The sequence below is a fragment of the Paramisgurnus dabryanus genome, chromosome 2 (genome assembly GCF_030506205.2).
Source record: "Paramisgurnus dabryanus chromosome 2, PD_genome_1.1, whole genome shotgun sequence".
Taxonomy (NCBI): domain Eukaryota; kingdom Metazoa; phylum Chordata; class Actinopteri; order Cypriniformes; family Cobitidae; genus Paramisgurnus; species Paramisgurnus dabryanus.
The window spans coordinates 46,300,125-46,317,238 of NC_133338.1; the positions used below are offsets into that span (position 1 = coordinate 46,300,125).

General features: G+C 37.6%; 1 protein-coding gene across 1 annotated transcript; it reads left to right on the forward strand.

The window, feature by feature from the left end:
• The first annotated feature begins 1,675 nt into the window (after positions 1-1,675).
• On the forward strand, positions 1,676-17,010 carry acer2 (alkaline ceramidase 2). Its single transcript, XM_065288934.2, has 6 exons — positions 1,676-2,068; positions 2,643-2,757; positions 5,825-5,966; positions 6,162-6,299; positions 12,184-12,321; positions 14,559-17,010. The coding sequence occupies exons 1-6, from the start codon at positions 1,964-1,966 to the stop codon at positions 14,743-14,745; spliced, it is 825 nt and encodes a 274-aa protein (XP_065145006.1). The 5' UTR covers positions 1,676-1,963; the 3' UTR covers positions 14,746-17,010.
• Positions 17,011-17,114: the final 104 nt, after the last annotated feature.

The window sequence follows — 17,114 nt, forward strand, 5'->3', positions numbered from 1 at the left end:
ATATCAACATTATAAATGTGTTGCTGACATTTGAAAAACTTTAGGGTGGGTTTCCCAATTGTTTTTTTTGTTTTTTTTGCACCCTCAAATTACAGATTTTTATTCGTTGTCACAAATATTGTCCTATCCTAACAAACACTACATCAATGAAAGCTTATTTATTCATAACAGCTTATGGCTGGTTTTGCGGTTCATGGTCAAAAATAAAGTATATATAGGATCATCATTTTCAGAAAATGTTATATATGATGCATAACACAAATTCTTATGACTATATCTGTGCTTTATTTGCAATATTTGTTTCAAATATGTTACAAATATTACAAGAAACCATCTGCTGTTCAACCCAGAAGTGGAGTAAGTCTGTATCTAGCAGTAACAACTGATCTAAAAACCACATACAGCCATATCTTTGTCTCATTGTTTTTTGTCAATGCTTGCATTGGATAACCATCTATAAGGTAATAACACTGATGTCATATTCGAACTGTTTGAAAATTATACAATATTTAAAGCGGTGAGCTTTAAACTCTTATATTAATGTAACATTCCAACCTCGGATAATACTTACAATAATACAGTTTATTGCATTATATCGATATATTGCAATATATAAACCATAAATATGTTTATATATACTACTGTGTACAAATGTGTCGAATTCATTCTTTTGTGGTTAACATCCATTTAAAGTACTTTGGTTGCGGCCATGTAAAATCTAATTGTGTGGTCAAAAAAAAAAAATGTCTGAGGACAGCTTTGTATCTAAGGACAGTATGTACATGTACATTTAAACCATAAATGATAGGACTGCGATAAGGAAGGACAATGCTGATCTGGGAAATGGTTTAAACAATGCTATCCTCTTCTATTGGATGTACATTTTTAAGTACAAAATTCAGTCACACTGCAATAAACAAATTTTGTTCAGATTTCATTCTGGCTTAAGTGTCTTAAAAACTTTCTATTGTATGATTGATAATTCAGTTAATGTTTATCTTTTAAATGCAAAATGAATTTTAACAGACATGATTTGTGTGAGAATGATGCATTAACAGGAAATGTTTCTCCCTTACCACAATGTACTTTGTCATAAACTATTGTCTTAGTTCGGACAGACTGTCTTTTAAAAACAGTGCTTGAGCAACAGCATTTCCTGGAAAGCCATACTTAATATGCCATAAATTACATTAACTACGTAAATGCAAATATTTATTGTCTTTTTCCCACAGTACACAACCAATTAATTTTTGTTTGTTTTGCCTTCCTTAATGACATATAAACAGTTATGCAGTGGCCCCAAAAAGTACATTTAGTGTATGCCACACCTAAATATTAATGTCATATCCACAAAATAATATCAAACCAAAAACAACCAAACACACTGTTAAGCCAAAAAGTGTTTTAATACTTCGTCAAAATTGGTAAAACATCAATACTTATCAAACTTTAATTAGTCTCCCACACACACACACACCAAAGAAAATATTAGAGCTTAGCATAACTATGTATATTTGTAATAAAAATAACAAAACATTTCAGTAATAACTTAAAAATAGCTCATTGTAATACTTGTTTTGTCTTATTTTGAAATAAATTAAAGTCATCTTGATGTTGAGAAACGCTGCTGAGGTCCAGGGGTCGATATGCGCATGCGCGGATCACATGTTGCGCCGTTGTTTGTTATTGTCAGTACTGTACAGTCACTGCAGGTCAGAAGCGGCACGCGCACACGAGCGGACCGGTTCGGACGGGATGGCATGATGACATGCACAGCTAACGCGACTACAAATGCGTCATTGTTTAAAATAAACCCTGGAGACGACAGTCGATCTATTTTACGTGTGTCCAATCCGACAACCTAACTTCGACAGAGCGTTGTGTAAAGATATTCAGCGGAGCTCAGCTCGTGTCAACTGCATTAAATAATCTGTGGTAATCTTTAAATAGTGTTCGAGGAGAGATGGACGGACATTTTTGGGCTCATCTAAAGGCTGGCAGCTCGGAAGTGGATTGGTGTGAAGGAAATTATCTGATCTATTCCGGAATAGCGGAGTTTTATAACACGGTACGTGCTCTTTGTTGTCTAAGATGAACGCTGAAGTTTGATGTGTCACATTGTTTCAGTATACGCGCGTGCTATAATTTGCGAGTTTTAACATACTTTCGCAAGTATGGTCTGCTGACAGTTTGAAGTGTGGAAAGTCTTTGTTTCTTTTCTTCAAACATGGACCTTATAAACAGCCAGTTTTCACCCACTTAAAAAATACTGTAGTATACTTTACTGAGGTGAATTTAAGTATACTGCACATTTGCTAAGTTTTGTTAATCTATACTACAATATTCTTAAATTGTGATGTATACTTATACTATAGTATACTTTAATAATATTTACTGTGATAAGATTTACTATATTATTAAATGCTACAGTGTTTTTCATGTGTAGTTGTGTAAAGTATCAATAGTTTACCTGAATTTACCCTGCTTGTAAGCCACACCTCAAATGTAAAGAATGTCATACAGAATATCAAGCTTAGTAGCATTTTTACCATATAATTCCGTGGTATTTTGTTAACAGTGTGTAAAAACATGGTATGTTCTGAATCTGTGTTTTCAGAACTTGTTTCTTTTTCTCTTTTCAGATAAGCAATGTGCTGTTTTTCGTCTTGCCTCCTATTCTCATGTGTCTATTCAGGCAGTATGCCACGCATTTCAACAGTGGCATCTATCTCATATGGACTCTGCTGGTGGTTGTTGGTAAATTTTGATCCCCTTTGGATCTCTCACTCTCGCTCTCTCTCACACACACACACACACACACACACACACACACACACACACACACACACACACACACACACACACACTATCTATCTCATTGACCGACAGTAACTTGTTGGAGTTTGGGGCCTCCACTCTTTCTTCTTTTCTGGAATATTATTGCTCTTCAGGAAATAGCTGAGCGATGGGAAGGGCTGCTGAAGGAAATTCATTATCTCAGTGAAAACAAATTTATGAGTTTAATGCTTTATGCTTTATTTTGTAATTCTTGCCTTGCTTTTGCAGTTGTAAACATGCTCTTTAGCATGGCTTTATAACCCACACTAAAACCTGTGGTGCTGGAAAAGTACACTGGTAAAAAAATTCCAATCCGATTATTCAAGCTGGTATCTGTCGAATACCGATGCTGATACTTAGTTTGCTGCACTTCGACCTCTGGTGCAGTAACATCATCACTCCTTGAGCAGAGGGGGGAGTTCAAAAGAATGATGACGTTACTGCGCTCTGAGGTACATGCATTGAAAAAACGATAGGTATGTATTAATTTGTCTAAGGTGAGGTAGGAACATAGAAAATATTGAAAAACAGTGGTGGGTTTTCCTTTAATGGTTATATTAACTTGCATTAACTAAATTCGGAAGATAACATTTACTGAATGTTACTCATTCATAAAGGGGCAGTTTACCAGACAGGGTTTAAATTAATCCAGGACTGGGCCTTGGTTATATTGGGAAATTTAAAGGTCACGTTCTTCATGATCCTATTTTTTAAACTTTAGTTAGTGTGTAATGTTGCTGTATGCTGTTAGAGTTTAAATAATACCTGCAAAATAAAAAAGCTCACTGCCAGGCGATATTAGCCTAGAAATCTAGACGCATCCTAGCGGCCGCAAAATATATTTGCTGCCAGGGTTTAGTCTAGGCACTCACAATACACTTAACCGGTCCAAAAACCAAAATTTGGTCAGGCCAATCACATCGTGTGTAGCGTCTGTGGGGCGGGCTTAACATGATGACGACAGAGCTGCAACGGTTCCTACTTGAAAACAGAGAATGGCTGCTGCTGCTGGCGAACAGCTATCTTTTGAAGCGGCTTTGGCCGCGACTCTGGAGGACTTAGACTTATGTTTTTCTTTGAGAGAAGAGCAAATAAACCTTACTGAAGTCCAAGAAAGATGTGTTTGGAGTTTTGCCGACTGGTTACGGTAACTACGTCACCTTCTTCGTTGCTCTGATCCGTCATAGCGCTATCCTATTGCGTGCAGAGGCATTTTGAGGGACAACCTTATATCCCGCCCCTTGCATTGAGCCGTTTGTGTGAAGAGTTGCCAGACCTTACATCTTGATGTAGGTCTGGCTAACCAGGCTAAGGCGATATATTTTCTTTAACAGAATTTAATTTTGCAGTGAATGGCCGGTTTGGACTACAGGCCTCTACTTCCCGGTTGAATGACGTCAATTTTTGACTAAACTCCGCCCACAGGAATACGTCAGTCAGGTCAAATCGGCTCAGGCTAAGCTAAGAAACGATAAACAACAAGTGCTACTCTACACTGCACAAAACTTGTGTTTGAGTCATGGTTTTGTCAGTAGTAAGTTCTTAAAATATGAAAACATGGACTACTTATAGGCTGTAAGTCAAAAGCAGGTGGAATTATGATAATGACCGTCATGTCCACGTCAACAGGCCTAGGAAGTGAACTGTTGCCCACAATCCATATGTTAACATATGCAAAATGTACATACCCCAAAGGAAAAATCTCAGCATAAATCTCTTTCAAACATGGTAAGGAGCGTCACATTTCCGGCTGACGTCAGAGGTATTCAGGCCAACCACAACGTTCAGATTAGCTGGCCAATCAGGGACACACCGCTTATCAAATTCATGCGTTTCAGGAAGAGAGTAAAATCTGGAGCTACAAAAAATGTACGGTATGTAAAAAATGCTGTGTTTTTTTAACCATAAACCACACGAACACATTTTATTATACCAAATACACAAAATAACGTTGTTTTTAGCAATAAAATGGGTGCACTTTAAACTAAAGAATTCACAGTAAAGTGTAGTGTTTTTCTGGTTCACAGAAGGCCACACAAACTTTATTTCCCTTAGTCATCTGTAAAATGTGTTATTATTCACATGACCAGAGTCCATTCTGCCATTTAAACAGTGAGAGCCCTATCACCCTCTGAGCTTTTGGTTTACAAAAGCTTCCTCTCATCTTAGTGTGACCCTCACTGCTTTGCGAAAAGCAAAGCTGCAATTTTATCAACCTTGTTTGTGTTCCTTGGCCTTTATACTTTTTATTTGGGGTTGCTTGTTGTCTTTTCTCTTCTGAAAGCCAACGATCACGTGAACAATTGGTAAGAGATCTGTGCAAAGGGTGAGTTTTACTCAACTTAAACCACTGGTGTATTAAAAGCTCACTGAGGAACAGCATGGGAAAGTTGCCAGCTCAGCACAAACACCGCTCTGTACAAATGCTCTTCTGAGTTTTTCTGGTGTTGAAGAGCTGCTGACTTAATTAATCCGGGAAGGATTTTAAGAGTCGAAATCTCTTCTGCCATCATATAATCCCCTTGGATTATTCAAAGAATTAGACCTGGACAGATTGGTGTTCATTTGTGAAGAACAGTAATATATTTGTTATTGAAAACATACAGACTTACATGAAGATTTCTATGTTAAAACTATGCTTTTAAAGAGTATAACAACAACATAAGTTTTATTATTGTGATGCTGCCTTGTGCAGAAGTTGTTGCTACATTGCTAGGGTGTTGTGGACTTGCCAAAAAAGCACCACTCCCAAATATATATGATAGTCTGGTCAATAGATATGGCTCAGCTCACTTCTTTAATATAAGTGGGGATATGTATAGGTTTTTTATTTCATTTAGTAATGAAATAAAACGTCAGAATCGTTTACGTCTCCTTATACAGCACTTAAACATTTCTAGCCCAAGGTTAATGCTTGACTGAATGTATATTGAATTGTGTAAATGCTATAAAAATGTTTTAAAATTATCCTCTTGATCTTGTTTAGGTATCGGCTCAACTTACTTCCATGCCACCCTGAGCTTCTTGGGACAGATGTTGGATGAACTTGCCATATTGTGGGTGCTAATGTGTGCCATTGGCATGTGGTTTCCTAAGAGATATCTTCCTAAGATATTTCGTAAAGACAGGTGTGCCCTCACATCCACAAGCTTACACGTTTTGCTTGAAAATTTACATTTAGTGCATCCTTATTTGTTTGTTCAAGGCTTGATATTCCCGTCAAGTTGTAGGCGGCGCATTATCCCTTGCGTACTTGCCCTATTGTCTCTCCTTTATTCTCCTTCCTGACTTTAATCTTTTCCTTCCTGTCTCTGTCTCACCAGGTCGAGGTTTAAACTTGTCATTGGCATTCTGTCAGGGATCACCACCTGCCTGGCCTTCATCAAACCTGCCATTAATTCCATATCCCTAATGACACTGGGAATCCCATGTACTGCACTTCTCATTACTGAGCTAAAGAGGTCGGTGGCTGTGTAAAAATATATATACTGAAAGCTGATGATCAGTTCTGTAGTGTTTATATGGTATTGCATTGCATACTTGTCAAATAACATTGACTGCCTAAATATAAATTGTAGCTTGAATCTTAAAGCAGCATTGCATTTGTAATTTAAAGATACTTCGTAACTAGACAAAAAAATATTTGATAAAATCTTTAGTGACACACAATGCAACCCATCTGACTTTACAAGGTAAACCTTAGACCTAGATTTTATTAAAATTTTCTTACTGAGAGCAGCATGTCAACGTGACTTTTGTTCTTTTGCACGCTTCAGTCACAACAACCCAAGTAACTATTCCCTAAAGACGTCCAGATGTTCATGGAGTTCATTTGCATCACTCTGCAAAAGAACAAACATTTTTTATCAATTCCTTCCTGAAAACAAGATTAGCTGCTGTTAGTTCCCAGATAGCTCTTAGCTCTCCATTCTAACCAGTAAGATACAGCTTTATCTTACAGCAAACCTTGAATGATGTTGTAGTTTTAGGAGCCATTTACACGACAATGATTTCAACCGTTAACTAGACATTTTGTACGCGATTTGCTTAGGGCCATAACCACAATAGACATTGAGGGGGGCCTGATTATGTTTTGGTCCCCCCAATGTTTAAGAATCAATGTTCATGATGTGGTAACGGCCTTGGTTTTGCTATTTGTTTACACTACGACAGCGTTTTTGGATCACATTTTTAAATAAGTGTTTCAGAGTGCAAGTTTTACATTAGGACGCCTTCTCATGTAAACAGTTTTGTGAGGGTTACTTTTAAAATGTATTCCGTTACAGTTACAAATTACTCAATAAAAAAAATATCCAAGCCCCAAAATATTAAAGTAATAGTGTAGTGTTTCTTTACAAGGTAACATCGCCATCTACTGGCCTGACACACCTAATACAGTGGATTTAGTCATTTTTACAGATCCGTGTACACAAGGGTATTTTTGACAGCGCTGTTGTGTGTGCATAAAATTTTTCACTAGTTTTTCACTACATCGTTATCTTTTAAAGAGCACCAATGGTCCGAATCACGTTTTTACATTTCCTTTGGTCTGTAAGTGTGTATTAGTACATGTTAACGATATGCAAAAGGTACAAACCCCAAAGTAAATGATGATGCGAGTTATCGTCTCCAACGTAAATCTTTTTTCTTGGACTACAACAAACACGTGGATTGTAGGCAATAATTTACTTCCTGGGATTGGTGATGTAGTAAAGACCGACATTATCATAATTCCTCCCGCTTCAGACTCACGGTCTGTTAGCATTGTGCATGAATCTTTTAAACATGGTAAGGAGGTACCATGTCAGAGGTATTCAGACCAATCGCAACGTACAGATTAGCTGATCAATCAGAGTCACAGTGCTTTTCAAATCAGTGTGTTTCAGGAAGAGAGTAAAATCTGGAGCTACAAAAATGTACGTTATGTGAAAAATAATGTGTTTTTTTTAACCTTAACGGTACGTTCACACGGGGCGAAAGCGTTAATGTTGACTGAAGGCTTGTCTGAAGCGTTGCCAAAGGTCAATCATAGTGGCCGCAACACATGCTCCGGTCTTCCATAAACTTAATTGGCTGGCTCTGCCTAGGTTATTTGCATAAGGCGATCTGATTTGCTGACGCACACGTTGCCGCTTTAAAAGTTGAGAAATGTTCAACTTCTGCAGAGAGCAAAGGCAGTGATGTAGCGCCAACGGATGCACAATTCAGATCGGCAACGCATGACATCACATTTAAAGCGTCAACGCTTACGCCCCGTGTGAATGTACGGTAAAACAAGCGGAAACATTGTATTATACAGTACCAAATAGACAAAATAACATTGTTTTTAGCATTGAAATAGGTGCTCTTTAACATTGTCGGAGTGAACGTATTTGCAACAGTTGTAGATCACAATGCTTTTATAAGAACGAACACCAAACATCTCTAAAGTACAGAGTTAAATATAACATTACTTTGCTTTATATAGAAATAATAACATATGTTCCAGTTCTCAGTTTCCAAGAAAGTCTGAAATTGTTTTTAATCTCATCAGTTTCTTTTTTCTTAAAGTTTGATTTGGCTCTTCTGGGGTTTTTGTGTTGACTGGTATTTTGCAGAAAGTCATAAATTAAGTTATGAATTGCTTGCTGAGGTCAGGATTGTGTTCCTGGTGTCCAAGGATTTCAGAAAGAAATACAGGAAGTAGAATGTGTGTTCAGCTGTGATGCCAAATCCATTGACCTTAATGTCCTACAACTTTCTGCAAAATGTTCATAGAGTTATTCTGATACCATTACAGTATATTAACTAAACTTAGATTAAAGTTTTCATTGGCTCCTTACATCTTCACTTATTCTAGCATTTAGCAGTAATACACGAACAGTTGTTGCACTAGTGTTTGACTGTTGCACACAATAATGGCTTATATGTATGTAAAGACTTCAACATCTATTAAACAATTCAAGTAACTAAATCAAAGTGAAGGATGTGTAAAGGAAGTTTATGGCAATATGTTTTTATTTTATTTTATTTATTATTCCTCTAGTATTCTGAATTCAGATCAAGCATGAACTTTAATATTGCTGGTGACATGGGGTTTCTCTGGTTGTATCATACATTTTTTCATAATTACATGTTTGTCTCGAGATCCACTTATAATGGTAGCCTAGACTTTTCATGATTTCCCACAGACTCAGTAAAAAGAATAAAATATTCTGCTGTGCCTTTGACATCTATGTAAGCATTGTCTTTGCATGTTAAATTAGCAGCATTTGTGTTTGTTTGTTTGTTTGCTTGTTTGCTTGCTTGATGTCGTGAGAGAACAGCAAAACAATCTTTGCTAAAGTGCACTTCTTAAACAGTAAAGATCAGACTGAAATATTCAGGGATCTTGTTTGAATACACATCAGCCGCTTGTTTCTAATTGTGCATGCACAACGCCAGTGACTTCATCGCCGTGTGTCGCTAGTCCCTTTAAATGAGGTCGTTAAAAGGCATTCCTAATTCTGGTTGTCCTAGTAACAACTATAAACTAATGAGTAACCATCCTCTCAGACAAAAGACAGATGACTTAAACACACCTGCTTCACTCTCATTGGCTCTCGCTTCCAAAAGTCGCTTGTCATTTGAATAATGACGTTTTGCTATGGTTTCCGGGGTTAAACTACGTTTCCTGGAACGGAGTGCAATGGGTTTGAGATACGTTTTCTCTTGTTTGGTGTGTCAAAACTGTCAACCCAATCAGCAGCAACATGTAGATAAACATGCGGTACTAAAGAGACAGCTCGCCCAATGGGTGCAAGTTGGGATGTTTTCTTTATTTCTGGATGGCAAGGGCAGTGACCGTAACACTGAGCATGTTTGCAGTATTAAACATCTTTTTATACCGATTTCATCAGGTTCTGATCAAAACAACACAAAGAATGGGCTTCTCAGCTGCCATAGTTGCAACTCTAGAGTCATCAGAACAGGCTGTTCAACGTTTCCGTTTAAAAAACGTTGTGCAATGTCTGTCGGGGCTGAACGCAGCCCTGTTCTCAACTTTTTCACATAGCTGGACAAACCCACTTCCTTAGCATTCTCTGCTGCCGGAAATTGACAAGCTTCCATTTAAATGAATGAGATCACGTCACTCTGCCGTTGCGATTCACTGGCGTTGTGCATGCAGTGTAATGCCGAGATTCTTGAGATACTATACACCAGTAACACCACAGGATTTAATGGAGCAAATAGGATTTTACTTCTATCATTAATTCTTTTGGTTTAGAAAACATAGGGGTCGGTTTATTAACCGCTTTACTAATGCAAAAGTAATGCATGGAGAGTATTTAAATAAATCACGAAAGGCGATTTACTAACGTTTGGGCTTGTCAATTATTTAACATTTAAACCATTCTGTGCGTTGGTCATTATGGAAATGAGATATTGCACTTGTGTCTCTTTTTAGTAAATCAGCTGCAGAAATTTCCACTCGTATCTGTGCTTTTTATAAATTATGCCTTCACGCTAGTTTGGCTTGTTGAGTAAATATGGCCCTTAGTATTACAGTTAGGCCAGTTTTTTAACACATTCGTCTTTGATGCTTTTTGTAAATATGGGAAGTTACAGTATAGTTGTTTGGTGCTTCAAACTTTTTCTGGTGCTAAAATTGTTTAAAAATGCGGCAGGTTTAAAATGCATTAAGCAGATATAGGTTTTTAAAACAGGGCTTGAGTTTCACAACGAGACAAAAACAAATCTTCTAACGCAGAGATCATATGATACAGTGACACATCATAAACACATTCAAGCCTATATTTATTTGTTTCTATGAGTTACAGCCGTTCTACTTTTAGTAACTTCCTGTCTCTGTCGCTCTCTCTCTTTTCCGTCTCTCTTTCTCGCTCCAACCCTGTCAGCACTTCTTCTCGCATCTTGACCCAGCAGCTTTAACACTTGAAATGCCGACTTTATGCTTCTGGACATTTCTTTTGACCCTTTTAAGGGTTTTGTTATTATGACATTAACCACTGATGTCAGCAGTGATCGATATGCAAGAAACATTAATCTGAGAACTGCTATGTTTGTTTACTGCTAATTTAATTGAATCTGTGTGGGCAGTTGTATGACAAATGACCTGCAGCGTGATCCAATGTGTGAAAAATCGTGACTAAAATCTTTCAAACCAAACAACATTATTTGAAGCTATTTAATGTTCAGCAAAAAGAATGATAAAAACTGAATGGCAGCAACATTTTTCTATTGATTAACCCTGGAGAACCCACAGGGTCAAATTTGTTTATTAGAATAAATGTGTTTTTGGATTTTCCTGGGTTCTCCAGGGTTAAGCCATTTTTCTGACAGTGTATTTCTGTTCTTTCCTTTCTAACTTACTTATAGATGTTAAATATCACCATTGCCTGCTATTAGCTACATGATGTTCTCGGTGGTTGCTGAAGCATTGCTATTTATTCAAAAAGTTTATATGTTGCTATGTGGTTGCTAGGTGGTTTTGGGTGGTAACTAAAAACTAGGTGGTTACATACTGATCTAAATTAAAATAGCCAAAATCTCCAAATTTCTGATATTCTGGTTTCTTAAAGGGGACGTTTCTTTTTTAGGTTGTAAAATAAATCTTTGGTATCCCCAGAGTACGTATGTGAAGTTTTAGCTCAAAATACATTTTAAATAATTTATTATAGCATGTTTATTATAGCATGCATTTTGTGCCATTTTTGGGTATGTCTTTTTCAATGCAAATGAACTGATAAAATGCAAACACTGATTGTCTTAGTTTCATGAAATTGAAACTCAATTGTGCTGTCAATTATTTTCTCCTCTCTGTCTCTGTCTCTCTCTCTCTCTCTCTCTCTCTCTTTCTCTCTCTCTCTCTCTCTCTCTCTCTCTCTCTCTCTCTCTCTCTCTCTCTCTCTCTCTCTCTCTCTCTCTCTCTCTCTCTCTCTCTAATAAATGGTAGTGCCGTGGTTGGATAGTTGCGGTTGTATTTTTTTTTTAAGATTCCCTTTCAATGACCTACTTTTCACATGCTTGCAGAGAAAGGTTTACCAAAACTAAGTTGCTGTGTTGTTCTTTTCTACGTTAGAAGCACTGGGGACAAGCTCAGATTTTCATTACATGTCCTCTTTAATATATCATCGTTTTTACCTGTGTTTTGGTTTACACATAAAAGAAAATCTCTCTTCAGCAGGCTGGAATGTAATACATGTGCAACATATTAAATTTATATCCAAACCACATAGAGAACGAGTTGTGTGCACCAAAAAGCAATGTTTGATGAAATACCTAACAATACAGTAAATGTGAGCTACAGTATAAGGGAAAAAATTATATTACATAAGGTGATTTTTATTGTTTGTTTTACTGTAGGTGTGAAAACCCACGTGTGTTCAAGCTTGGTCTTCTCTCAGGGCTGTGGTGGACTCTGGCATTGATGTGCTGGATTAGTGATCGCATTTTCTGTGAAATGTGGTCATCTGTCAACTTTCCTTATCTACACTGTGCCTGGTAAGCGCACCTCCCTCCATCTGTTCACGTGTTTTTATCTCATTCATACTCCGTTTAGTGAGCATGCTCAGTGTGCCGCAACCTACAGTTTGGTTCTTAAAGTCCCCCTGTAGTTGATCATTTTATTACTTAAAACCATAGATTTGAATATGAGAATAAGTCAGTCCCCACCTCCACTTTTTCACACCACCTTGGACCATAGATATGAATTTGAGATTTAGTCCCCACCTCCACACTTTGGTATCACCTCGGACCATAGACTTCCACTGTTTTGCACTCCTTTAGACCATAGATATGAATTTGAGATTTAGTCCCCACCTCCACACTTTGGTATCACCTCGGACCATAGACTTCCACTGTTTTGCACTCCTTTAGACCATAGATATGAATTTGAGAATTAGTCCCCGCCTCCACTGTTTCGCACTGCCTCGGCCCATAGATATGCATTTGAGATTTAGTCCCCGCCTCCACTGTTTCGCACCGCCTCGGACCATAGATATGAATTTGAGAATCAGTCCCCGCCACCACTGTTTCGCACCGCCTCGGACCATAGATATGAATTTGAGAATCAGTCCCCGCCTCCACTGTTTCGCACCGCCTCGGACCATAGATATGCATTTGAGAATCAGTCCCCGCCTCCACTGTTTCGCACCGCCTCGGACCATAGATATGCATTTGAGAATCAGTCCCCGCCTCCACTGTTTCGCACCGCCTCGGACCATAGATATGCATTTGAGAATCAGTCCCCGCCTCCACTGTTTCGCACCGCCTCGGACCATAGATATGCATTTGAGAATCAGTCCCCGCCTCCACTGTTTCGCACCGCCTCGGACCATAGATATGCATTTGAGAATCAGTCCCCGCCTCCACTGTTTCGCACCGCCTCGGACCATAGATATAAATTTGAGAATCAGTCCCCGCCTCCACTGTTTCGCACCACCTCGGACCATAGATATAAATTTGAGAATCAGTCCCCGCCTCCACTGTTTCGCACCGCCTCGGACCATAGATATAAATTTGAGAATCAGTCCCCGCCTCCACTGTTTCGCACCGCCTCGGACCATAGATATAAATTTGAGAATCAGTCCCCGCCTCCACTGTTTCGCACCGCCTCGGACCATAGATATGCATTTGAGAATCAGTCCCCGCCTCCACTGTTTCGCACCGCCTCGGACCATAGATATAAATTTGAGAATCAGTCCCCGCCTCCACTGTTTCGCACCACCTCGGACCATAGACATGAATTTGAGAATTAGTCCCCGCCTCCACTGTTTTGCACCGCCTCGAACCATAGATATGAATTTGAGAATTAGTCCCCATCTCCACTGTTTCGCACCGCCTCGGACCGTAGATATGAATTTGAGAATCAGTCCCCGCCTCCACTGTTTCGCACCACCTCGGACCATGGATATAAGGCTTGTTCAACTTCATGCGGCGTCGCAAGAATCGACAGCCGATGACATCAAAGTACCACGAGAGCGATTCGCAAAATCATACGCAGGAGTTTGCTTTTAAATCGCTCTCGCAGAACTTTGACGTCAAGGAATAGATATATTTGTAAATAGATGCTAAATTCTAAATCTATGGCTCAAACTACTAATTCACTCGTTCAACTGTGTTGATGTGATTGGTTACGTGTTTGTGACATAGGAAACAAAGGAGATTTCATATCACGATTTTTGTCTTAAGGAAATTATGATTTTATGCAGAAACTACTCGCCAATGCCGTTGAATGATGAATTTGCACATGGTTTGTCTTAATGCATATTAAAAACACCACATGAACATATACGCAACAATAAAAACTTGCGTTTCAGCACAGCGGGACTTTAACAATTGTCAGTTGGTTGCTAATATTTATACATTATACTTGAATATTTAGTGTTTCTGTAGCTCAGTTGGCGGAGCATTGCATTACCAACACAAAGGTCATGGGTTTGATCCCAAAGAACACAGAATTAAACAAATCACTTGAAGTCACTTTGGAAGCAAATGTAAATGTAAAAATTTTTAACCCTGCTCTAAGTTTGTTTTTTTAAACATTTTCCTCATTGATATGCAAAGTCTGTGTCAGGGATGTTACATCAGCCCAATGCTTTTCTCCGCAATGCCACCACACCAGTCTGCAATGTATAATTTTTTTCAACAGTGCTGATGTTACTATGGCTATTTGATTCTGATTGTGGTTATTATTTGCTTTTTTTAACAATTAACCCCCTCACCTGTCATTTTTACAGGCATATTCTTATCTGCTTGGGTTCGTATCTTGGATGTGTGTGTTTTGCTTATTTCGACGCCGCATCCGAGGCTCCAGAGCAGGGGCCCGTTCTCAAATTCTGGCCCAATGAGAAATGGGCTTTTATTGGGGTGCCATACGTCACTCTTCTCTGTGTGCACCGCAAGACCTCCATTAAGCTGACATAGACTGTGCCATGTTCAAAGGTATCTGAATACGTTTGGTCCACAAAAAGGAGACTCTCGTTTTTCCAGGTGGATTTGTTTGTTTTGGGTGAAACGTGTGAAAGCAATCAATATTAATCATGTGAAGCATAATTTAAGTGAAAAGTGTTGAATGACCTCAGTATGGAGAGTTTACTCAGGCGCACAATGTTGCACAATTAACACGTTAAGTAAGATCCTGTTTGGGTGAAGGACATAAAAAGTTTCCTTTTCGAAACAGATTTTTACACCAGCAATTAGACTTTTATTTATGTGTGAGAATACTATAGGTTGTTTGTTACATTAACAATTTTGAAATCTCATTTACTTTTCACTATACCATACAATAAGGGAAAATATACAAATGATTGTTTAAACAGGAAGATCAGGACACAGGTGAAAGGCACATATCACCCTAAAACGATTTATGTGTATTCTGAGTTAACAGGCAGCTGCGGTCTTTAAAACAAAGCTTCTAAAAGAGTTCTTCACAGCGATGTCATAGAAGAACCATTTTTGGTTCTCCAAAGAACCTTTTAGGTTTTTCTTTCTTGCCTTTTTATAGTTTGTAGAAGCTTTGTCCACTTCACAGAAAGGTTGTGTGAATGTTGAAAGACCTTTTTTTTTTTTTACTTTAAAAAGTGACTTATTACTATGTGTGTACCACTTATTACACAGATTATTGCCAAATCAATAAATAAATAGACATGAAATATTACATTTTATATGGTTAAAATTATTTTCATGTGTGAGAAAATAGAGACAACAGTCAGTTATACAGCACAGAGGTCGTAATACAATAACATTTGACTGCTGAAGGTTTCCATTGACCAATCAGAATAAATTTTGTAGGTGTTGTTTTATTTTTGTACATGTTAACAATATGTTGGTAATTTTAGGACACGGTCTATGATTATTAAGGTTTTTGTAAGTATCTGTATTAAAGGGGGAAAATGTCATTATTTACACACCCTTAAGTTGTAATAAACCTGTATAAATGTCTTTGTTTTGCTGAACACAGGGAGATGTTTGTAGTCAAGCAGAAAACAGGAGCACCATTGACTTTCATAGTAGAAAAGAAAAATACTATGGAAGTCAATGGTGCTCAAAAACGCTTAAAATATCTTCCTTTGTGTTCAGCAGAACCGAGAAATTAATCCAGGTTTGTAACAATGTAAGGTTTAATAAATGATGACAAAATTTTCATTTTTTTGTGGATCTTAAATATACATTTTCCCTATGGACTGCCAAATATACATTTGTGGGTGAATTAATTTAAACCATGAGCAACTAACCATGATACCAATGCTTTGTGGCACACATGCAACTTTATCATATTACTAATGTGTTTTACTAGTTTGTTTTTCCCATATCTGGAGGATAATTCTTCCTACGCCTGATACTTCCTGATAAAAAATGTAAGATAATGAAGTTTATGTATTGATTATATGAATGCAGCATAAACTGGATGTTTTATTTGAGATATTCTGAGCCTTGTTGCACTACTACGAAATGAAGCAGTGTTTTTGACACACAATGTATTGAAAGATTTGAATTCAGTGCATGCAAATTGTTCGTTGAATTGAATGTAAATGAATGCTCTTTTGAGAATAATTGACATATATTTGCCAAATGTCAGTTTTTCCTTCGAATGTCCATATATAGTGTAATTCTCTATACATGCTGATGAAATATAAATATTTAGATTTCTCATCTTAACACTTTTTACAACAAAACACTTTTCAAATGCCTTTTCCAGTTTGTATCTTCAGAGCAAAATGTCAGTGATCACAAATTTGTACTGCCAGTAACTGTCAAGGGTTTTTTAAGGAATAAATGCCAAATTATGCCATGCAATATTAAAACATATTCAATGCCAATTTATACAAACATTACCCATCCCACAAATTTATTCAGTATTTCGAAGAGATACTGAATTGTTACCTGTTTCTGCCATTGATCCAGCCTTCCAAGTCATAGTTTCCTGAGGTACTTCTGCTCAAGCAATGCACAATATGTACTGTAAGCCAGTGCCATGGCTATAGCGTGTGAGACTGTGTTTGTATATTTTTCGGTCTCTGCAACACCGACCCAAATGCAACAAAGGGACCAATTATACAAAGGCTATTTATTTTTGTGACATAACCTATTAATATTTTTTATTTACCACTGATTAATGAATGTTTGTAACCAAATAAGTTGTATTTTTTACACTTTATTTAATAAAATATGCTCATTAACAAGCTTGAATACTGCATGTTTTTCTTTGAATGTAACTAAAGTGTACAGTAGTTCATATAATCTCCAATAACTTTCATTTGCACTTAATCCAGAAAGATATAAAAAGATAGATT